Consider the following 25,631-nt stretch of genomic DNA (forward strand, 5'->3'; position numbering starts at 1 on the left):
GCCCACCAGCCCGGAGCTCGATGGGGCTCCCTCAGGGATTAGGCTGCGCCTGCTGTTGCCAGCGCTCGAATCGGCCGGGGAGGTTGGGGCAGCCTTGGCGGCGCCCACCTTCGGGGTCGATGATTCCTTCTGCTGGTTTTGGCGGAGCGGCGCTAGCTGCAACCGCCGTGGGGGCAGATGGCGTAACTGCCGACTCACTGCTTGTCGGTCGTACAGCCTCCGGAGGCCGTTGTGGCACTGCCCCAACGCACCACTTCGGCAAAACTGTTCTTTGGCAGGTATGCGACCCGCCTGCATGCATCTTTGAACGATATGTATTCCTTAAGTTTGATTGTGACTATTTCTTTTTATTTTTTCCATGATGGACAGGGCCGCAAGTACGTGGCGTGTTCCCCATCACACTTCACGCAGTGTGGAGCACTCTCACAATTGTCAAATGGGCGTTTCTGGGCACTACATTTTGCGCAAGTACGGCGGCCTCGGCAGTTCCGCGAACTGCGGCCAAATCATTGACACTTAAGGCATCGGAGAGGATTGGCGATGTACGGTCAGAATCGGATCTTTATGTATCCAGCCTCAATTGTCTCAGGTAGCATACTTGGCGCGAAAATTAGAATTAGGTGCTTTGTTTCAGTCTCCTTGCCATCGCGCCTAACCTTTATTCTCTTGACAATGATCACATTTTGATCGCTCCAGCCCTCCAGTAGTTCGGCTTCAGTCAGTTCCATAAGATCAGCATCGGAAACAACTCCGCGGGTGTTCGCTTGTCTTCATTGTGCGGTGCGGTGTGACCGTCACTGGAAGACTCCCGAAAGATACTAGATTAGAGAGTTTTTTGTGCTGTTTCTTATCAGGAAGTTCTAGGAACTAATGAATGACTGTACTTTGTTCATTGGCGCAAGGGCCAGGTATGGCCGAAGAGCGCTAGGTCTGTGGTGATGAGTTCGCAGTGTGGTTATGAGTTCTATGAATTTTATGTGACGTGGCTGTAAAGGGGCTTTAAAAAATAGTCGCTCGAAAGTGCGTAAAATCTATCTGTAATAAGATTTTGTCGATGGCAATGACATGTTCTATGAGCATTAAAAGCCATTGCGAAAAAATGATACGATCTATAAAATATGTTTGATGTTTAAATTGGCTTGAGCACTACTGCCTCCTTAGGGCCCTTGAAACACAAGGGCCTGGAGGCATGTGCTATGCAAAGCAATTATCGCAGCGGCATCCTCCGTAACGAGGATGCTCTATGAATTTAAGGAACTTAAACATGTAGGATTACATCGTTTAAGATACCGATGACTGCTTTCGTGTTAAATAGCGGTTCTTGGCCAAGAAACATAGCCACGTGAAGGGGGATGTAAGAACGGTATGCCCGAGGAAAATATTTCTTTAATCTTCGGCCTCCCGACACTGCAGAAGGATGTGAAGGACGATCAGCCTCTCACCGCATCTGACAGAGGTTGGAGGTTCATTTCCAGTAAGTAGATAATTATGAGTGCCAAATGTGTGTCCTATTCTGAGACGACAGAATAGTACATCTGTTCGCCGTGATTTTGTTGCGGAGGGCCAAAACTTAACTGTGGCTTTATGCAGTGCAGTTTGTTGCTTATTTGTGCGTCCCACATGCGTTGCCAGTAGTTTCGCAGTTTCCTATGTAAGAAAGTCTTCTGATCTGTGACAGGGACCGTAGTCGTTGCATTATCAGCTAGTGATGTCAGCGATGTGGCCATTTTGTCAGCTAGTACGTTACCCTCGATGCCTCTATGGCCAGGTGCCCAGCATATTATTACATGTCCATATGATAAATAAGTACTGCATAAGAGTGAGTAAAGTTCAATGAAAACAGGATTTGTAAACTTTTGTAAAGAAATCAGTGCTTTTACAAGACTTAACGAGTCTGTGAATATTATTGCTCTGTCAAGTTTTAATTTCTTTTTATGTTTTACTGCATACAGTACAGCATAGGCGTCTGCAGTGAAGATACTAGTTAAGGGGCTCAATACGTCACATTCAGAAAATGAGGGACCAACAGCAGCAAAAGATACGGCAGAATGTGATTTTGACGCGTCTGTGTAGAATTCGGAGCAGAAGCATTTAGATTGAAGTTCACGGAAATGCATAACGATTTCGAGGACAGGAGCGTGCTTTGTGACTTGTACAACTGTTACATCACAGTCTATCCCCTGCCACTTCCAGGGCGGTAGTGGCTTAGCTGGAAGCATTCAGCGATGTTTGTGAATTGGGACATCTATTCCTTCGTTAAGCTCTCTTACACGCAGTGACAAAGGTACTCTCATAGAGGGTCTATTACAAAAAAATGTTACAAATATCAAGTCGTTAGCGGTTTTAAAACACGGATGTTCCTTATTTGAGCGAACTTTAAGAAAATAGGTGATGCTTATGTACGGTCTCTGAAAATGGAGTGACCACTCATCTGACTCGACGTATAGACTTTCAACAGGGCTTGTTCTAAATGCGCCCGTGGCCAGGCGTATACCCAGATGGTGAACGGGGTCTAAGATCTTTAGCGCGCTCGGGCCGGCAGAGTGATATACTACGGCACCATAGGCCAGTCGTGATCGAACTAGGCTCCTGTAAAGATTTCATAAACACTTTCTGTCGCTATCCCAGGTTGATTGGGATGGGATTTTAATTAAGTTCATTGTTTTAAGACATTTTGCTTTAAGGTATTTCATATGTGGAATGAAAGTAAGCCTGGGGTCAAGTATAACACCTAGGACTTTGTAAGCATATTTAGCGCCAGCAAACAAGGGCGGAAGGGAGACGACACCACCATAGCGCATAGTGGTGTCGTCTCCCTTCCGTCCTTGTTTGCTGGCGCTAAATATGGTTTCAGTTTACCACCACGCCCAACAAATGGCAATGCTAGGAATTTGTGCTCTTTGTTCACAGGTATTTGTTGCCCACACAGTTCTCAGCAAGGATCCGGAGCCAGGCCTTTCTTTCTTGCAAAGAAAAAACCATAACTTTTGTGACGATTGATTTTAAATCCGTTTGACACTTTGTCGAAGCCAAGGTGTACCTGTCTCTCGCACACTGCGAGGTTACAGGATTTGAAACCTTTTTGAATGTCGTCCACGTAGACGGAATACAAAATGGCCGGTGGTAAGGAAGCAGGAAGTGTTGTCATCTTAACAATAAATAATGTGCAACTGATTCCGCCTGCAGGGGGTACACCAGTTTCTTGTGTAAAAGGACGTAGCAGTACATTGCTGACTTTTGCCCGGACGGCACGATTGGAGAAATAGCTTTCTATTAGATTTAACATATTGCCATGAATGCGCTTCGTAGAGTAGTAAACGATGGATTCAAAGGAACTGTGTTCCACAATATATATTTCTATATACTTCTTCCAGAGCTAATTCAGAAGACACTAGCAGAAATCTTTATTTTATACTTTCGCTTGTTTACTTTGTCTTGGCAGTGTTCTTACTGCGCTTCTTTCCTGCGCGAGTACATTTGATGTGGTTCCTTGATTGTCATGTAAAAGAGGGGTGCATCTCACAGGCATACATGTGAGATACACCTTATTTGATTTCCCTTTTGAAATTTACGCGTCTTTATGGCGAACATTAGGCATTACTCACGTTAGTACTTGTAAAGGTACTCCACCCCCTCTCCCGCCCCTCATTTTCATAGAAAAGTTAACTTGGGTTGGGCCTCCTCCGAGAAAGAATCCTGGGTACGAGCCTGCTTTGCCTACTCGTATTTGCGGCTCCGGAGGTAGCGAGGCTCAGAGTGCGGTTTGCATCGCAGCGGTAAGACCGCTTCGTGTTGTAGGGACTTGCCTCCTCTTATTCGGAGGTTGACCTCGCGGTCCCCTGCGAAGAGGCGCGGCAGTCGGGGCCGTGTCGGGTTCCACGATAATAGAATAGGGCGGGTGGTGTCTTGGAGGACTCCTCGGCGACAACCCTCAATCGACGAGCGTCGACCATCCGGTACCATGGTGCGTGAGGGACAGGTGGCTGAGGGTGTCGATCACTAGACGCGTCGACTGTCCCGCTCAGGCCGTGTTGGTAGTCGCAGGGCCTGATTTCGTGCTTGGGCTCCAAGTCTTCAACATCCATGCAGCGAAGTTGGCCTGCCCGGTGGCAGCCATTTAGGCGACTCGGGCTCCTGCCCAAGGAGTCGCGTTGCGACGTGCGTCGGGTGCCGTCGCGATGCCCGCGTTTGCCGTGCCGCTGTCTCGTTTAGGCTTAACGCGGTGACCACCGCTTAGGGATTTCAAACGGCCGTCTCAGGCTGAGGAAAGAGCCGAGCCCGTTGTTGTGTCCGAGGACGGACGCATGACACTGGACCACGCAAGAGCTGCATGTACATCAACCTTTATTTTCCAGAGTCCAACCACTTATATAGCAGAACACAATGAATGACTATGACGATATGTACATTTTAAGACCGAAACTGAAACAATCAAGAATGATACAGCCTCGCCTCGCGCTTGAAAATGCAGCATAGTAATTCGGGATAACAAAATAACTCAATACCTAAAGTTCAGGTCAACAGAACCCAAATCTTTCTAGTGGTCGGCGTTCCCTAGCCTTGCGACGCAAGACTTGCTCCCTCGTATGATCAAAAGCAGCCGCCATTTTCTTAATTAACTTGAGCCCTTATGTCAAAAGGTCGCAACAGTTTACGCTCTTCAGCACCGGCACCATCTGCGCGGCTTTCAGGCACAGTGGTACCCGAGTAATCACCACGAGGCAATTCCAATTCCAATGCCCAGTGTTCTCTTGTTTCTGATCGTTTTCACGGAACCTGAACTAGTTTACACGCATTCCACCAACGGCCATTGTTCATCAAAAAACTAATTTTGCCTTTTCTTTCTACAATCTTGGAAAGTCCCGTGGGGCCTACCGATGCTTTCCCACCGCCTTTGGCTTGCGCACACGAACAAAGTCCGCCACACCAAAGGCTGGTTTTTTTCTCACCTGGTCTCCTGCCCGAACATTGCTTTGCATACCTCTGCTTCGCCTTAATCCTTGCAGGAACTCTTTCTTTGAACCGACATGGACTCCTGCTCACGTCGGCAAACATACTACATTGACTATTATCTTTGGATGATGCCCGTGGAGCAGCTAGGCAGACGACACGTCGACATGCATATTCCGAGATATCAACTGTAGCCTGGAGGGGCCGTCGTTCCAATCGGGCAACCAGCATGAAATCCTTGAGCACGCGATTCAAACGGTCAATCGCACCGTTTCCTTGTAGATAGTACAGAGAATAAAAATGATTCGCAATACCCCTCTCTTTCAAGAATGCTTCAAATATTGGCTTGTTAAATGGAGACCCATTATCTGGGACAACTTCGTCAGGATAGCCTTTTCGGTTTAACACAGCCTGCCAAAACTCGATCACTATCTTTATCGTCAATGTAGAGGGAAAAGCAACTCCAGGCCACTTGGAGTGATAATGGATCAGTGATATCTTGTACCTACAGTCTGAAGGGGCCCAGTCAATCGGTCCCACTAAATCCATTGCTATCTTCTGTCATTGTAGTGCCGCAAACCTCACCTGCTGCAGGTGTGCAAAAGACGGTTTTGCGGACTTGTCTGCGGCCTGGAAGATATGACAGATGTGTATTGCTTCTTCTACCTGCTTGCCCCAATGGGGCCGCCAGTAAAGATCACGTTATATCTGCTTCGTCTTTAAAATTTCTGGGTGCCTTTCGTGGACAAAACCAACAAGAAGCGAAGCTAATTCACTCGGAGCAACTACCGGCTTGCCACGCAACAAAAGGCCATCAAGGACAGAAAGCTATTCCCATACGGTAAAGTACGCTATTATTTCTCCTGGCAAAGCTTTCCCACGCGCTCAGCCACGTACCACGTGCTGTCTGCAGCCATGGCCACCTGTAGCCGTTCCTTTGTTCGGCACTCTGATACAACGCACAAAATTTCTTCCGGTATTAGCTGCTGCTAATCTCACTCAAGAGGCAGGCGTGAAACGGAATCTTTTTTGGTACTATATGTCGAAGTGGTAATACAAAACCCGAGCTGACTAATTGGATATCCGCACAGGATGGCGTCCTCTACCAGCAGCTGACAGTAACGTCACCGGTGCCTGTTGGTTCATACGCAACACAAGTTTTCTACCCCGCAAGTAGACATGCCAGCCCTCGCACGCGAATAAGCAAGTCAGAGCCTCGCGTTCCCCAGCGGAGTACTTCCGTTCAGCAGGAGTCAGGGCACGCGATGCGAAGGCCACCGCGCGTACACTGTTACCTTCATGTTGTTGAAGAACGGCACCCAGTCCCTCATCAGAAGCATCTGGCGTAACATTTATTTATTTATTTATTTATGTATTTATTTATTTATTTATTTATTTTACATAGTTTCAAGACCAGAAGGCGCTACTGAAAGGAGTCGTACATGCACAGAAAAAGAATGCAGAACTGTGAATAAACGATTTGTTAAATGGCACGGACAACAGCAGTCTTGAAGCTCGATGCGTACGAAATAGTGGCGACCGATGCGGGAAGGTCTAGCTTGAACATGTGTGTTAGTGGGCTTCAATACAATGCTGTCTTAACGAGCTGGATGCTACGCTCAGCCTCAACATCCCAGGTGAACGGTTGACCGACCGCATGAGCCTTCTAAACGGCTCGAAAAGATCCGCAAATCGAGGCACAAGCCGGACATAGTAACCCGTGAGACCTAAATATGACCGCAAAGGGGCAAGTTTGCAAGAAGCATGTACCTTGAGAATGGCGTCAACTTTTGACTACAATTCAGTGAGCCCTTTAGAGCTCCCCTGTGCCTTGAAAACAATAGTTCAGAAACAGCAAATCTACATTTATGGTTGAGCTTTACACGTGAATGACTGATGGGTGTTAACACTTGATGTAAATTTTTGTGGTGCTCTTTACGTGTCTTGCCCCACACAATCACATCATCAATGTAACAAAGCACAGCTTTGTAAAACCTGGAAATATGCTACATCATTCTCTGAAAGGCTCAAGGGGAGATACAAGGCCAAAACACACTCTCTTAAAGGAAAACAATGCTTCATGCCTTATAAAGGTGGTTAATTCATGACTTTCCGGAGTCAGTTCTAGCTGGTGCTATGCCGATGCTAGGTCGAGCTTAGAAAAGCACTTCCCTCCGGCTATTTCATTATGTAGTTCCTCTGCATGCGGGAGACGAAAAGTATCGGCAATTACTGCCTCGTTCACTTCACGTAGGTTCACACACAGCCTGATTGAATCGTCCTTCTTTCTCACAACGACGATCGCTGAAATCCACTCCTTTGCTTGGACGTGTTCAATTATGTCCTCGGCCAGCAGACGTTGCATCTACGCTGATACCTGTTGTCGTAGCGGGAGCGGTAGGCGCTGGAGTTTTGCGCCGACGATTTCACTAGCAAATCGCGCTTAACATGGTTGAGAAAGACTTTCGCAAGCCCTAGCTGTTCCGTGAAGAAATACGTACACTGGTGCGTGAATTCTGAAGGCAGCGAGTCAGTGCACATTACCTGGCAGCAACTCAAGGTGAAACCATTGATAGAGACTCCCAGACTCCGAACCGAGTCAAGTACAAGCAGCAATGTGCCCATGACTGTGACATGAAATGCCGCACTAGCTCTGTTTCCCATATAAGATGCGTCAGCAAGAAAACAACCGCTCAACTTGATTTGTTATCCGGAGTAGTTAAACAGATTGGCGGTCAGTGGTCCTAACGAGTGTATGTTGGCTAAGTATTCGTGTTAGTGCTCGTCACCTAGCAAAGAAATCGTAGCGCCTGTGTGAAAACCTAAGCATTGTTTTATCTTCCCGATAGAAATGTACCCTCGAATATCTTTCGTCGAGGCATTGCGATCAGCGATTTGAAGGACCGTGACGGCGTTAGCCTTCTGCGGTTCTCGAACGGCATATTTTTCTTTGATTTGCACACGCTTGAAAAGTGACGAATTTTCCCACAAGAGCGGCAACGCTCGTTTTTCTCCGGGCATTCAGAGGAGTTAGCCATAAGCGATGACGAGCCACGCCTGTAGCAAATTCCTTGCGGAGAGTGTGACCTTTTCCGCAGATGTTCAGTATTGTTCACAGAGCTATGCGTGTATTTACTTCTCGATGTCAATAGCTCCCTGCATCGTAAGTGAAGACCCTTCATAAAGCGTGCGTTCACGTATTGTCCGTGAAGTGCCTTTCAATATTTGGTCTCGAATCATGCTATCGGTAGCACTACGAAAACTGCAAGTAAACGCAAGGTCTCGAAGACCGCATGTTAATGCTTGAAAGGTGTCTTCGTCGAAGCCGGGGCTGCTCCACCATGTCATTCATAGCGCTTGCGAATAGCGCGCCAGTGCCGTAAGGGCGACCTTAAAATGGTCCTTCGTGTCCTCGGCCTTGGCGTCCGCGGGTACTTCTGCTCCTTGTGCAAACGCCCGCAAATGCACGCAAAATTGTTGCGCGACTGGCCGCTCGAGGCACTTTGCATGTACGCAGGCTTCTTTCAGCTCGGAAAAACAATTTTATGTAGCACGTATTCAGCAACAGAAAGCTGTATCGGGAGTTTTTTGTGTCGCTTTACAATCTACTCATTGTCCCTTTTCATCTAATTGTAATATTTGAGAAGATGGTTGATCTATAAAGACTAATTATCTCATTAGGCGGAATGAAACAAATAATTTGAGTATCTCCAAATTATGGCAAACAACATTACCTTGGTTCTGTCCAACTACGTGGGGGCACTTAGCTTGGAGGCATATCGGAAAATACCTTACGCTAAATGCAGGAACAGATGCCTAAGAGCTGCACTCTAATAAAAAGAAAACATGACTGAGAAAAAAATTACTCGCTATACCTTACTTTGCACGCAAACGTCTCATCAGCCATCGGCGACCAGGAAAGCGATGTAAGCTGCCGTTTTCGGCAAACGCAAGCATGGTGGGAGTGCCAACAATTAGCGGAAGAGTGTCCCCCTTTCCCCTCTGTTTTCGACAGCCCCATCCGCGAATCGCTCTGACTCGGTTTTCAGGCTATTTGCCGCGCTGTCGCGCGTTTGCGCTAATATTACTCACGGTAGTACAATCAACCTTTATTCGTCGTCGTCAAGCGACCTATATAACAAAACATATATTAAATGACGACGACGATATGTACACTGAAAGAACGAAACTGAAACAATAAAGATAGATACAACACCCGGAAATATTAGTGTCAAGTAAAAGCTGGTGACTTGCCGGACAGGAAGGTTGCACGATTTCGTGCCCATAGTCAAAGATTTCGGGTGGTCGAGGGTGGATTAGCAGAGCCAGATGCGATGCGATGTGCATTCGCCGGTGGCCAGCTAGAATGAGCCGTATTTGGGGAACATCGCCACGCCGATTGCTTGTGTCGCCACCCAGAAGCTCCTGCTCACGCACTGCTACGACACGCTCGCGAGGTCACCACCAACAGTCGGAGTGTGATGAGCTTTAACGCAGACGGAAGAGGCTGTCCTCTCTAGCATCAACTTTGTTGAGCCACAGCTGTTTCAGTATCAATGCAACAGGCTGCTCTTCGAACCGATATCTTGTACGAAATACTTGTTCGTTGAATAACTAATGAAGAGTTATCTGCTCTCAGGTTCCTCGCAGAAGGCGACGGATAGCTGTACACGTCACTCTACAGATAGTCAGTTGTTCGTAACGCGAATGCCACGAAATCCTCAAAATTTCTCTCAGCGAGTAAGAAGCGTTTGAAAATATGTAATAAGATGTGCTCAAACAGTTAAGGCCTCCTCACTAAGGTAAGGGGCGTTTAAGAATACGGGCATAAGACTAGATGTTTAATCATTGTGAAGCCTTGGTAGATAGCGACAGGCAACCCTCCGCCTGAGACCAAGACGTTGAAAGCCATTGGGACAAGGCATGGTTGTACCGTGAAAGGCCCGCTGTCTCAGTCATCGAATGTTTTCCACTGTTCCAGGTTTATTGCGCTGGGAAAAAAGCCCCAGCCTTCATAAATTTCAAAAGCCCTGATTCTGTTCTTGCAGATTGAAAGATTTGGTATCACGGCTGAAGAAGAATCCTTGCTCGTTAATGTGTTATTGAAGCAATGTCTGAAATCAAAAGGAACTACCCATTGTATGAAGTCGTGATCCCATGAAAACCACACCTATACTTACCACACCAAAGGCGTAACTTGCTTACTTACTTACTTCGGAAAATAGTACACAAGTAGAACACCGATGCCAGACTCATGGAGTGGTGTGACCAATCCATTAAGGCATCCTGAAGGAAGGCTCTCCCGATAAGGTAGCATCCGACACCGTTCTTTTAGACAGTATTCTCGTTCATCATTCTCGCAATCATTCAGGCGACTGATAAGTGAGACACCATGGACACAATGTCTCAACTATCGTTCAGTGGATGAGGCTTATAATGCCTTCATTGATAAACTTAAAGTGCTTTATGACTTAAGTTTCCCATTAAAAACGAGACAATCACCCAAAAAAAATAAGAAACCATGGGTTTCACCTAGCCTTTTCAAAATGATTAAACCACAGATTAAACCACAGTTGTTTGGTAACCAGAAATCCCAATGATTCCGTTGTGTTTAAGCAGTTTAGGAATAAATTAAATAATGACTTGCGCAAAGCCAAGCGAGACTATTAGTCGGTAATTCTCGCTGGAAGCAAGCATAACTCAAAACTAATTTGGCGTGCAATAAATTAGGTAATTAACCATATATATAACCATGATATTGGCGAATTGATTATCGACGGGACACCAAAATCAGGCGTATTATTAGCCGATTGCTTTAACAACTTCTTCACCGAGCAAGCAACAGCAAAATATAACGCAGATGCGTGTTCTGTTATTTCAAATAAAACAACCAGCTCAGTATTTCTTAGCCAAACAGATCCATCAGAAGTATTTACCGTTCTCATGTCCTTAAGAAATAATTCTAGCTCTGATGTAGAAGGCCTCACAATTAAACCAGTAAAGTTTGTTGCTGACTTTCTTGCACTACCTCTGCGTCATATCATTAACCTTTCACTAGACTCATGTGTTTTCCCTGCAAGAATGAAAGTGGCCAAGGTTACAGTCATTTTCAAGTCAGGCTCGAAAAACGTCATGAGTAATTATAGCCCCACCTCTATTCTACCTCTTTTTTCGAAAGTGCTAGAAAATATTCTGCTCAAACGTTTGCAGAACTTCTTTGATGATAATCAATTAATATCACACTCTCAATTCGGCTTCCGTAAAGGTTTTTCTACAGAATCAGCTTTATTAGACCAAACAGCAATTATTTTACAGAATATTGAAAACAAACTCGTAACACTAGGAATCTTTGTGGATTTCAGTAAGGCCTTCGATTGTCTAGACCATAATATTCTCTTAGATAAGTTAAACAAGTACGGCGTGAGGGGAAGAAGACTTCAAAATTTTAGTTCATATCTTAAAGACCGTGAACAAATAATGTGTATAGACGGTTTTTGTTCATCCAAACGTTATCTGAAATGTGGCGTCCTCCAGGGTAGTATATTAGGACCTTTTCTTTTCAATGTCTATATAAACGATGTGATAACGATTTCGACAGAAGCTGATTTTGTAATTTATGCCGACGACACTTCCCTATTTATCTCTGGTCTTTCGGCTATAAAAATAATTTCCAAAGCAAACAATGCCTGAACAGCCTTTTATATTGGTCTAAATTAAACAATGTCAAAATAAATATAACTAAGTCAAAAGCTGTTATATTCCGCGCTCTAAATCGTCACATAGGGACTAACTTAACCATCAACCTAGGCAATAATATTATTGACGTCGTTAGCCACCATAAAACACTGGGTGTTATATTTGATGAGCACCTTCGATGGGCTGAGCACGCTATTTACAAATCCCTAAGTTTATCTAAAGCTGCTGGAGCACTTTCCCGGTGTGGTGGCATTCTTCCAGTGCACAATAAAAAACAGACATATGTTTCATTATTTCAATCACACATTGCATATTGTCATCTTGTTTGGGGCACGGCATCACCGACTAACATGAATAGAATTGTGAGCCTGCAAAAAAAAGAGATTCGTGTCATTGCAGACGAAGAGTACGGCGCACACTCCAAACAGCTTTTTATTCGGTTAAAAATTCTGCCCATCAGTGTTGTGCTACCGCACATTATTGTTTCTTTATTCACCACTAAAACCACGTTTCGTACTAACTTCCTTATCAAAATATCAGCGCTCAAGGAACGTGTACCGACAGCCAGCACTCGACCATTAGAAAAGTGGTGTCTTCCCAAAACTCGAACGAATTACGGTAAACAAATGTTAAAGTATATAATACCTTAAACCCTGTACAATAATACAACCTTAATTGATGGCCCCGCAATAAATAAACGTGCTTTAATTGAATACTTTTTAAACAGTATAGCTTAATCGGCAACAGATTTATATCATACAGTTTAGATTCGGCGTTGTGCGTTCTTTTGTGTGGATTAGTGTGGAATGATTTTGCAGGCATTGTCTAATTTCACTTTTTTTTCTCGCTTTCCGTTTTTGTAACAGTTCATTCTTCATAAAATATTTAACTTGAAGTTATACATGTGTGCACTTGAATGGTGTGTGTATATATGTCATGTACGCGTGTATATGTAGATGTATATGTAGGTGTACATATATGTATTCGCGCTGGATGGATGGATGTTATGAGCGTCCCCTTTGGAACAGGGCGGTGGGTTGCGCCACCAAGCTCTTGCTACTATGCTGCCTAATATCCTACCTAGGTTAACCAATGAAAAAAGAAAAAAAAACACTATGAACTACCGCGTCCAAACTTTCTGATCCCCTATTGCGAATTGTGCTTTTGTACGTCTCCGTCTTTTGCCGTTTCCCTACTTTTCTTCCACCAATCCTCCAATCGCCTGTCGCTAATGTCTATTGCGGACCTCTTTGCTTTACCACTGCTCCCGCTGAACCCAAGGGCTTCAAGGAGGCCAGTGGTGCCTAAATCGACCGCTGGGTAGACGTCTTCACATTCTAATAAAATATGCTCCGTCGTTTCCCTAGCTTTACCGCAGCAAGCACACGCTTCTTCTTCCTTCTTATATCTCGCTTTATAGGTGCGTGTTCTAAGGCATCCCGATCTCGCTTCGAAAAGTAATGAGCTTCCCTTTGAGTTATCATAAATGGTTTCTTTCCTGATTTAGTTTTTTCCTCTTAAGTAGTTACTCATGGCAGGTTTCTTTTCCATTGCCGCCACCCATGAGATTAATTCAGCCTCTCTGACTTTCCGCTTGACCTTCCTTGTTGCTGTGTTGCCCACCCCACAGGCCGCATACTTGCTGGTAAGCTTCCTAGTTCTTTTCCTCCACTGTGAATCAATGTTTTGCCTGTGCAGATACCTGAACACTCTCCCAGCCCATTTACATTCTTCCATATTCCTCAGCCATTCTTCATACTCAATTTTACTGCGAGCTTCCCTCACTTCAAAACTAGTCCAGCCCATATCCCCCTGCAGTTTCATTTGTAGTCTTCCCGTGAGGCCCAATGCGAGGCGACCCACTGACCTTTGGTTCCCGTCGAGTCCTGATTGTACCCCTGATTTAAAGCAAACAACCGCATTTCCAAAAAGTAAGTCCTGGAACCATTACCCCTTTCCACATACCTCGAAGGACCTCGTACCTATTGTATCCCCATAGCGCTCTGTGCTTCATTATGGCTGCATTTCTCTTCCCCTTGACTGTTATGGTTTTTTCCTGTGTTTCCATATATCCATTGCCTTCGTTTATCCATATACCAAGGTATTTGTATTCTGTTACCCGAGGTATTTCTTGGCCCTGTATCTCCACTGTCTGTTCATTGTTTTCATTGAATACCATAACACCTGATTTTCTAACACTACATTTCAAACCTAAATTGTTGCCTTCCTGTCCACAGATATTAGCCAGACGTTGCAAATCGCTTTGCTTGTTAGCGAGCAACACAATGTCGTCCGCATAAAATAAACCTGGGAGTTGCTGCTCTATTACTGTACCTGCCTGTTTGTATGAGAGATTAAACCCGATATTACTTCCTTCCAGCGCCCTCTCCATCCTCACCATGTACATCATAAACAGCAGCGGGGATAAAGGGCACCCTTGCTTCAGTCCCTTGTTCATATGAACTTTCTCCGCGCTCCTCATCCCTTCCCATTCAACGCAAACGGTATTTCCTAGGTAAATCTCTCTCAAAAGCTGTATACAATCGTTACCTAAGCCTTCCCGTTCCAGAATATCCCACAACATGTCGCGGTCTACGTTGTCGTAGGCTCCTGTAATGTCTAAAAAGGCCACATACAACGGTCTGCTTTCTGCTTTTGATATTTCAATACACTGAATAAGAACAAACAAGTTATCGTCCAAACGCCTACCTATTCTGAAGCCATTCTGAAGCTCTCCCAAAATGCCATTATTCTCTGTCCATGCTTGAAGCTTTAATTTGATTGCCTGCATTGCTAGCCTGTATATTACCGATGTAATGGTCAACGGTCTATACGAGTGAATTCTGTCTTTCTCCCCGTTACCTTTATAAATTAAATTCATTCTACTTTGTCGCCAACTGTCTGGTATCCGTCTATCTTGTAAAGTTTTTTCCACTGATTTCACCAGAGCTTCCTTACTTTTTGGTCCCAGTTCATTTATCAGCTTAACGGGAACCTCGTCTAGCCCTGTGGCTGTGCGCTTAGGAATTTTCTCTTCCGCTTTCTTCCAGTTTAAATTTGTCAGAACCAGCTCCTTTTCCTGGGTCTCTTTCATGCTCTTTTTTTCCCTCAAATACAACCTCGTCATTGCCTTGGAAAGATTCGGCTGTTATTTTTCGGATGTAATTTATTGCCGCTTCTCCTTCCAGTCTGCTTTCATCTTCGTCTAGGATATGTTGTTGTATTGTTGTTGACTTCCTGCCTAATAATTTTATGTGGTTCCAAAATATTCTAGGTGCGGCCTTCTTTTTCTCACGTATTTCTGACAACCAACGTTCACTTTCACCTTTTAATTTTGCTTGCACCAGTATTTGAACCATAGACTTTTTCTCCCGGTATATTTCCCATTTACTAGTTACTTCATCCTGTGACAACTGCGCCTTCTTTGCCTGCCTGTGCTCTCGAGATGCTTTCTGTCGTTCGGCGATCGCTCCTCGTGTCTCCTTCTTCCACCAGCTTTTTGGTTTCTTTTTTCCTTTCCAACGAACATGGTGTTTCTCTTTCCGTGTTTCTGTCGTTATTACACTTAGAAGCTCACCATATTCCCACTCTTTACTTGGCCATTTGCCAAGTTCTTCCTCAACTCTAGTGATTGTATTTGCTATTTGTTCAGCGTTCAAATTTGGACTGGCCATTTTGCTCTCCTTGCTCTCTTTGCCGACTACATATCCCATTTTCAATATGATGCGTTTATGGTCATTCCCTATGCTGTTAAACCCTTCCTCATCGATGACCATTTCTCTCAACTTATCATGAATTCCTTCTGTCATCAGACAGTAATCAATGGTTGATTGTCGGTTTCGCACTGCCCACGTGACCTGTCCTTCACACTTAGGCCCTGTATTCACGATCACGAGGTTATGTTGCTCACAAAGGTCCAGCATTGACTTCCCGTTATTGTCGGTATAGCCATCTAAATCCTGTATGTGGGCATTCATGTCACCTAATAGGACAATTTCAGCACCACTCCCGAAACCCTTAATATCAGCGCTTATGCATTCCACTAACTCTTTATTCTTCTCTGTGCAATTTTTTTCCGGTCCACAAATACGTAACACCCAGCCAAGTTTCTTTCCCACTCATTGTACCTGATAACCAAAGATGCTCTTGACATTGTGAATTTACTCTTTTCCATTTGGCTCCCTGATGGATGAGCGTTCCGACTCCCCCTCCCTTTCTTTCCGACTTAGTTCTGTTGCACCCTTCCCGAACATAATTCTCAATAGCTGGCGGCTCTTCTGAGTCTCTAAGGTGCGTTTCTGTAACCGCATACACCCCTATTTGTTCTCTGTGTAACTGCTCCTCACGCTCCTAACTGCTTGCGTAACTGCTCCTAACTGCTCCGCGCTTTCCAGAAACGCTAGCGCCGCCACGCGGATCTTTTGGGAAGCCGGGAGGGGGTGATGGATTTCTCGCTCACGAGGTTTCTGCAGCTGCGTTGGTGTTCTTGTGCTCTTCGTTATGGAAGAAAACAGTCGACGAGCGAAGAGCAACCACGTGTGCAGTGTGCCGCAATGCACAAATCGTGCAATTTCCGGAAAAGTGAGCCTGCACCACTTTCCCAAAGATAAAAAAACGGAGGAAGTTGTGGGCGATCAAGCTCCGCATCGGGAACGAAGTAAGCGAAGAAATGGTCGTATGTAGCGATCATGTTAACAAAGACGACTTCTTTTGGGGCCACCTTGGTGAGTTGCTCTCAATGATTTCATTTTATTCTTGTGGCGAGCTGATTGTGAAATTTTTGCCTTAAAGACGGGTTGAAGCCCTTACGAAAGCGGCTGAAAAGAAACGCCGCGCCTTCGCAAAAGATCCCTCTGCGCTCTCACGAAGCAAGTGTGAGACCTAGGGTTCCCCGAAGAAAGCCCCCCAAAGATTCTCAAGGTAAGTTTATGTACGCAAGTGTCACCGTTTATTTAATGTTCGGCCTGCACTCGCGCTGTTTCGTAAATATTCCTCGACGGTGCGTGACGCTGCGTAGTGAGCATTTCAAACTAGGTAACGTATTCTGCATCTGTTCTTAGTCGTTCTGTGTGAAAATCAAACAGGTGGTCAATGCGCAATGCGTTCGCTGCTTTTTTTGGCTGTAGTGAAAGTTGTGTACCGATCGGAGGTACTGTGCAAGCGTTTGTGATTTTGTATTTGTTTTGCTTGGTCTTAAAGCATCTCTTCTATTGACCTAACAATGTTGCAGGAAACGAGGGCCAACAGGACGACGTATCTGAAGTGGTCATTAATGAAGATTGCGCATGCGAGCTTCCTGATAATTCGGAAGAAAGTGAATACAAGGGTGGGAATTCTTTTTTCCGACCCTCGCGCACAAGTTTTGATGATGCATAGGCGTTACCGCAGGTTTAAGTTTGCCGTTTCACCCAAACAAGGCGAGTACGGTTGTGCAACTGTAAAGGGCAATATATCGAGAGTGGTATCGCCGAAAGATTTTGGGCACCTAGATAATTACACGTTCTACTCTAGACTAAGGCTTTTCTAGTGTCACCTTAGGCAAGTAACCTACTGGAATGACTCTGATGCAATAGTGTTCTGTGTGTGTGCATGCGTTTTTTTTTCTATGATCTTTCTCACACTTTGTTCTTGTCTTTGTAATATTTCGGCACCCCCCTTACCCTTTCCCCTGTGCACCAGGTTAACAAAGTGGATGTTTACCTTCCAGGTAACCTCCCTGCCAACATCCCCGCCTTTCGCATGTGATTCTTTCTCTCTCTGCTCTTGAATTTTAGAGCAAAGGCAAGCCAGTGCAATGCATCTTGTTTTATTTTGCCGTAGGACTGAATACACCGTGTTGTAGGGCACTTCACATGGTTTTATGAAGGATTTAGTTCACCATCATTGTATTGCAGACCCACCTGTGCAGGATTGGCTTCCCCCCCTTTCAAGCTCTTGCTCACGAACAGCAGGTAACTTTTTGCTTAAAATTGTACCAATAACGCTCTAAATTTTTTCTTGCGTTACAGAACAAGACGCTGCAAGGGCACTTGTTGAACTTCAAGAGCTGGGCCACACACCCGAGCTAAACGAATCCGGTCAAGTGAACTCACTGGACTGCACACAAAAATTTAGGATTTCGGACGTGCTTCTTTCTGATGCTCACCTAAACACTTTGACTGGCATACCTTGTCATGCACTTCTAAACAAGATTGTTTCACTCGTAGAGAAGTATGAGGCGGCAAATAGGATGGAAGCTTCTGTGAGGGACAGAGTTATGTTGGTGTTCATAGTTCTGAAACAGGCTATGTCATTTTCCTGTCTCAGTGTACTTTTTCAATGCAGCATTTCGTCCATACACAGATATTTTGTGCACACACTGCCTCTTGTTGCTGCAGTGCTGAAAGCTGACATTGAGTAGCCTTCAAAGGAGGAAATTTTAAACAATATGCCTGTGCACTTTAAGCAGTATCCGAGAGTGCGAAGTGTTGTAGATTGCACAGAAATCCCAGTTGAAAGGTCTCGCTGTGTGAAATGTCAGCTACTGACATATTCACAATACAAGTCGACTTACACTGTAAAATTTCTCATATGTGTAAGTCCTGCTGGCACAATAACATTCATCAGTGAAGCATTTGGTGGACGAGCCTCAGACAAAGCCACTACAGCTGAGTGTGCAATATTGGAGAAATTCGAGTCATTCACAGATGACATTATGGTCGATAGGGGTTTTTTCATTGATGACTTGTGCAGTGCCCGTGCAGTTGGCGTAATTCGGCCACCTTTTGCTAAAGAGGACTGCCAGTTTGACCGCAATGATGCCCTTAGGACAGCTGATATTGCTAGGGCACGGGTTCATGTAGAACGAGCAATACAACGAGTTAAAATATTTAAGCTCTTCAACTCAACTCTGTCCTGGGAAATGCTGCCTTATATCAATGAGCTGTTCCCAGTTGCGTGTGGGCTAACTAACTTGTGCGCACCAATATTGGCTGATAATAAATTTCAGCAAGCACGCTTGCAAAGCTGACACAATTCATCATCATCATTGCAATACTATTTTATGTCTACTGCAGGACGAAGGTCTATCTCTGCGACCTCCAATTATCCCTGTCCTGTGCCATCCGATTCCAACTAGTGCCTGCGAATTTCTTAATTTCATCACCCCAGCTTCTCCCGTACTCGACTGCGCCTCCTTTCTCTTCGCACCCATTCTGCAACCCTAATGGTGTACCCGTTTTCTAACCTACGCATTACATGATGTGCCCAGCTCCATTTTTTCTAATAATGTCAATAAGTATATTAGGTATCTCTGTTTGCTCTCTGATCCACACCACTATCTTCCTGTCTCTTAACTATATGCCTAACATTCTTCGTTCCATCGCTCTTTGCGCGTTCCTTAACTTGTTTGCAAGCTTCTTTGTCACTCTTCACGTTTCTGCCCATATGTTAGCACCGGTAGAATGCGCTGATTGTACACCTTTCTTTTTAATGATAATGGTAAGCTTCCAGCCAGGATCTGGCATGTGCTCCAACCCATTCATATTCTTTTGCTGCTTTTACTATAACTTCGAGATTGCTGGTGCTATTACCCTGCTTATATTTTAGTGCATACATCTTGGTTTGACCTACGCCAAGCTTCCTTCACTGATTTCATGCTGCGTCCATCTTTTACGGCTTTCTTCAGTCTTTGTCACGTTATAATTTCGAATATCACTTAGTTTCGCCTTGTTGATCAGTTTTGACAGTTTCGCAAATTCTATCTTATCTCTTGAGTTGGACACTTTCATTCTTTGTCGCTTCTTTATTAGGTCCTTTTTTACTTGGGAGAGCTTGCCTACTGGTTGCCTTGGTGCCTTGCCTCCCACTTCAATTGCTGCCACTGAAGCCATCCTCGTTACGGTTTCATTCATGACCTCTATGTCATCTTCATCTCTGTTCTAAGGCTGCATATTTGTTTGCAAGTACCAGCCTGAATTGGTCTGCTTTTACCCTTACTGCATCTAGATTGGCTTGTTTCTTCTTGACCAATTTTGATCTTTCCCTGTTCAAATTGAGGTGAATCCTAGCCCTCACTAACCTATCAGTGTTGATCAGACACATATTGCTATGGTTAACGGAACACAAACTGGCGAATGTTAATGTTACTTTAACAGAACAATCTCTTTTGGTGTATTTTACACTTAATTTGTGCGAAATCACCAGCTGTTGAATTATACATACTGTCTATAGTATGCGCTGTTGGGTCAAATAGACGTGATGGTTATTTTTTTTTAGTTTTTTGATCACTTTGTCGTGTACATTGCAATGTGTGACTAAGTACAGCTGTGAACTTGTGGGCGTTGCAACCACAAAGACGTGAAGAATGTGAACCGAGAGCAGGTGGCAAATATACAAGCATGCGAGAGCCTCGCATGTGGCATACATTTATTTTCAGACAGCCTATGCAAATGGAAGTGATGTGTACACATTCAGTTAAGAGACATGAAAGTTGAGAGGAGGGCGAATATCAACATTTTCTAACAAATAGTAAATATTGAATATCAAATAGCAAAACACAGACACACATTTACAGGAGGAATATTTAGTGTGGTATGTTTATAGGTATGATACGTGTACTGACAAGTAAAGAAAAAGCAGCCAAGTATATCAGGTACAAAGGAGCAGTTCTAAACGCAGAAACACTAATTTTCAAGTAAAAAACTACTTGTATTCGCTCAAGTACTTTAGAGTGACTGCAAACAAGCTCTTCAGGAATTATGAGCTGCTGTGTGACTAGCTTTCCGAAGAATGCAAAATAAATAGTTGCTCAAAAAAAAGATCAACAGCTTTCTTTTCTCTTTTTTGCAACATGTGCACTGTAGACACTTGTAAAGGTGTCATTTGCAGAGAAAACATCACAGGTTGTAGAGTAAAAAATAAAACTCCATTACTAGACATCCAAAAGCACTAAATGACAGAATACAAGCAAAATTCGCAGGTGACCATGTGTGCTTATGCTGCAAAACCTAGAACCAAACTTGAACTCCTCATTTCGCTTATGCGATGCTTCAAAAACTCTTGCCATTTCAGTTCTCACAATTTGCTATACTTTCCTTAGCAGACATTGAACAGTAAATATAAATTAACAATTGCTTAATTGCTGCTACATATATTGCAATTCACGGCGGCCGCATTTCGATGGGGGCGAAATGCGAAAACACCCGTGTACTTAGATTTACGTGCACGTTAAAGAACCCCAGGTGGTTGAAATTTCTGGAGTCCTCCACTACGGCGTGCCTCGTAATCAGAAAGTGGTTTTGACACGTAAAACCCCATAATTTAATTTTTTAATATATTGCAATTCGTAAATATTACAAAGTAGTGAATAGCTTTTCTTCTAAGTGTCCCCCCTCCCACTGAATAGAAGTGATCAACAAGGAAAAAACCTATGAACACCAACATACTTTCAAGCCTTGCCAATCTGCACAAGCTTAGGTAGTACCCTTTTGAAGTAGACATACCGCAGTCTGTCTACAAGTGCCTGAATATTCTCGGTGTCTCTCGGCACATGAAGACAAGGCTCTCGACTTCGAATATATTATAAAATTACACAGATTGATGTTAAGGAGGAGCATGCCCAGCTGAACCTGGGAATAATACTTGTGAGCACGTCTCAGTGCATAATTTTCTCCATCACACACAATAAATGCCAGCTTCTTAGCATATACAAGGTCTTGTAAGCTAGAGTGCTTGCCTAGAACAGGACACTTCACTTCCAGCAAGATGTTCGTTCCCCTCTGCTCACTTATTCTATCCGGGCTGTAGCCAAGCCAAGGAACATCTAGAACGACGACGAGTCCCAGCTTGCTGACGCTTTTGTTATGAGTCTTCTCGTACTCTTCAAGTGCAAGAGGCTCGTTGTCTTTTCCATACATTGTGTCTTCATTTCCCTTGAAAGGCTCCCTGCACCTTGTTCTGTCCAGCTTTGCTTCCCAACTGCGTTTACCTCTTCCTTCAAACGTGTAAAGTTCTCTGCAGATGCTTCCAGTAATTCTTTTTTTTCTTTCGCTGTGCCACAGAGTGGATGACTGATCAGTTGTCTCGCGGCATATTTCCCTAGCTTTGGCATAGGAGAGGCACACATTTTGAAGATAGAAACTCTTTTCATTTTCATTGAGATGTTCAAGAGTAAACCTTTTCAGTACTGTTTTTTCACCATCTAGCCCTGATTCAAAAAAGAAAATTTTGTGTACTCTCTCAAGTAGCAACCTTGTGTGAAAATTGTGTCGATGGCGCGGACTATGTTCAAATTGCTAGTGAAAGGGATTGACTTTCTTGCACGAGTTTTGTGTTTTGCCAGTGCAGAGTGTGGTACTGCATCAATAAGTTCTTTCCTAATCAGGGCTTGAACATCTTCAGGGACACTTATTGGTTGAAGCTGCTCGACGTCTGAAAACAAACTAATTGGCCTTGGTTTGTAGATGCTGGCGGCACTGGCACGTCCCCACTGTTGTTGCACATCTGTGCATGACAATGAATCCAGGGAAGTGGCACTTGTCCTGTACATCAATATAAACATACCTTGCTGAGATACTCTGTGTTTTGGCTTTTTTCTGCATCTTTCATATGATTCAAGAAAATGTTTCCTAACAGTGTCGCGATGGGGCTAGGTGGAATTCTATGATGTAACTTGGTAGTGCGGAAAAAAAAATGAGACAGACGGGAACCATTTCAGTTTTGAGTCACCGTTTGTGTACGTTGGTTGCATTTTGTTTCATCCTTTGTTTCCGTGTTAGTAAGTTACATCAATATTTTACAGCAGATTCAGAATCGAAATCCTACAGTAAACAAATAAAAAAGCCCAGAACGTTTAAAACATTTCTGGGCATTCTGTGGTTATTAATACAGCCTGTGCCCACCTGAAGTGACTGAAGCAACACATACTCAATTGATTGCTATGTAGAAACATGTTCTTGAAACTCAGTTCTGAGTGCAACAACAAGCACCAGATAGCATTGAAAAGGCATCATTGCCATTGACTTCTATTTTCGCCTTTTACAATGTGGCTCTTAGTTCGACATAAGGTAAACACATTCACTGACACTTGGTGCACATTACAGGCAAGCCAACTAACAAAAATAAATAAACACATGATGTAAAAAGCTTTACCTGTTCAAATATATCAAAGTGGCAAACACTTGTTTGCATTGACCAGAGAGATCGGCCTTGCACGTGCATTCTCCCTCAAAACAATCAAACCAATGTTAAGCACGCAAACGACCTTAAAACCGCGCTAATTATTTACAGGGTAAATGCGTAGGCTCCCACATGCACATTGAATTCTGGAAGCCGAAAACAACACATTGGTGTTTTTATGAAACTAGAACGACGAAGTTGCGCGTTTAAGCCCGAGAAGTAAGTAAAAAAAATATTGAATTTAACGCGTTGCACTTTGGCGAAATCGCCGTACAGCACGCGAAAACGCTAATCATGCTGGAAACGGGGCGCGCTGGCACACCTCATCGTCTCGCTCATACCTTCTAAATCGACACTACTGAAATGTTTCCGTGTTACCTGGCATTTTTAACAAGCATTCCACAAATAAGCCATTGCAGGGAGCCATGAATGCACATAACGTCATCAATGCACACAACGTTTATCTTATGCAGCGGCATGCGGGGTACTGCGCTTTGTTTACATCCGAGCGCTACCAATTAACTGCTAGGTGTCAATTCTCGTACATCACGTATAGCTTAAAGAACGTAAGGAGAAATACTGACCTTTACGGCGCCGGTTTCATTGCAGACTTGAACTTTTATAGTATGCGGGGGGCCTCTCACGGCGCTTGTCTGCAGGCATAGTGACTCGACCTCGACAGCCGCGCTTGTCGTCGCTCGTATTCCACAGCATATTATATGGCCCGCGTTAAACACAGCCTCTCCTTCTACACTAACACATCTCTGCGTTTCCTTAGCAAGGTCAAGGATCGCGCTTAGAGATACTAGAGGCCCGTGAGCCGCCTGCACCTGGAGACGCGTACGCTTTCGTGTCGGCTCCATAACCTCTATCTCCGCCATATTGAAACGTTCTCCGCGCCCCCTATAGTCGCTGGGAAGTGCGAATATATAGGGGCGTATGCGCGCCACTTCTACGGGTGTTTGCGTGTGTACGTGTGAATATAACATGTCAGTGTACAATATTGGTTTGTAATTGGTGTATGTATATGTAAATTTTTTTCTCGTTCTTCACAGCTTGGTGCGAACAGCTTCTTTCTTTCTTTCTTTCTTTTTTTAGTTTTGTTCCTCAATTTGCTTTTTTTCCTTCTAGTATAGGTGTACCACATACACTGCTGTTTTGCCGCTGTTGCCACTACCTGTAGGTCCTCAGGCCTCGTCAAGCTGCTCAATGAGCAGCTTTTTGTCTGGGGTCCATTTTTGCTTTCCTTGAGGAAAATAAAACTGATTCTGATATACCTTACCGAGCATTGGTTCGCAAAGACGGAGTCAACACAAAAATACGCACCGCGTTTGATGCATCATCACGTGATAAGGTATCCAACTCCGTTAAAGAAAATCTTCAAGTCGGACCCAGCCTGAGCCCATACGACATGGTCATGTTTTTTTCGTTTTCGTTTCGCCGCGATGGCTGGAATTCGAACCCGCGACCTCGTGCTTAGCACCCTAACATCATAGCCACTAAGCAACCACGGCGGGTAATGTGGTAGTGCGTTAGGTACCTTACGAATGCTAACGAATGTTTAGGGACCCCTGGCACAATCGGTAGAGCATCGGGCTGCTGTGGTGTGGAAAGCGGGTTCAAATGAAACCGTTGAACCAAATTCAGTCACTGAGTATGTGATACTCTGTGTCTCTGTTAAATAAACCTCTTTCACGCCAACTTCGTTTAGTGGGTAGATGCCACTTGGTACCTTGTGACGCTCTTCAATGAACCTATCTGATGATAAGATGGGTCACTGGGTATGTGGCAGCAGATATGTTCTACTCATCAATCAACTTCTTTACGGTAAACTTGGATCGCTGGGTAAGTGACACTGGGTACGTACCACTCTCCTATGGACATATTGTACACCAACTTGGGTCTCTGGGTATATAACCCTAACTATCCACTACTGGGTATGTGCCGCCCTTTAAGGTAGCGGTATCACGGCGGCCATCCTACGCGTAGTGCAGATTCTCCCACCAGGCGACGCCACTCAGTCATGTTTGAAAAACGAAATAATATTCGCGCAGAAACTCCTTTGGGAGTTATATGCAGCGTGCGTAGCTTTTGCTACTAATCTCCTGCTTTTCGTCGTTCTATGCTGATGTTTGCTATAATGGCGAGAAACGCCATGAAATTGGTATAGAGAAGCGCAGAAAAGTACTTGCAACGCCGTGATCCTAATGAGACCAGCATAAAATGACGTCGTCATGCTGCCCGTAGCGCCACTATTGGCAGCATAAGCTTTTTTCTTCGTATTTTGTAGCTGTAGCTTCATCATCGCCTTCATAATCCATTAACCCTTGTTGCTGCTCCTCGATCGTCCTTATGTGCCTCCTTGAGTTGTTCCTGCAGTAACCTATATTGCCGCTGATGCACTGAATGCCTGCTACAGTTGCGAAATCACACCACCTGCGCCACCGCGTTGCTGTGGTTGCGATACACGATAGACACGTGATGGTTTCCGCCACCATGCAGGAACGGATAGGTAGCGCAGTGACTCAGATTCCTGACCTTGAATGAAGAAGTAGCAGGTTCAAAGCTCATTATCGCTTATTTATGTTTTAACCATGTGATTTCTTTCAGTTTCGTTGATTTATCTTTTTTAATACAACATTTTCTTTATACAGTGGAAGCGTCACGAGCCAACGACGATTTTCCTCGTTGAGTGGGCAGAGAAATATTTAGGTATTTAAAAATCAGCATTTTAACGTCTCAGCATGCTCCGGTCTGTCCCTTTTGAGACAGGTGATCTACTGCAGCCGTGAAAAATGCTTCCCTCCCTCCGTCGTTTCAGGACGGGT

General features: G+C 44.4%; 1 protein-coding gene across 1 annotated transcript in view; it reads right to left on the bottom strand.

Moving 5' to 3' along the window:
* The window catches only part of LOC140215885 (uncharacterized), a 40,121-nt gene extending 15,711 nt beyond the window's left edge, over positions 1–24,410 (bottom strand). The window contains exons 1-2 of the mRNA XM_072286231.1: positions 23,384–24,410; positions 21,129–21,505 (exon numbers count right to left, since the gene is read on the bottom strand). Coding sequence (XP_072142332.1) covers positions 21,129–21,505; positions 23,384–23,792 — 786 coding nt within the window. The 5' untranslated portion in view covers positions 23,793–24,410. The remainder of the gene's footprint in view (positions 1–21,128; positions 21,506–23,383) is intronic.
* Between the last annotated feature and the right edge of the window lie 1,221 nt (positions 24,411–25,631).

The sequence above is a fragment of the Dermacentor andersoni genome, chromosome 2 (assembly GCF_023375885.2).
Source record: "Dermacentor andersoni chromosome 2, qqDerAnde1_hic_scaffold, whole genome shotgun sequence".
Lineage (NCBI taxonomy): Eukaryota > Metazoa > Arthropoda > Arachnida > Ixodida > Ixodidae > Dermacentor > Dermacentor andersoni.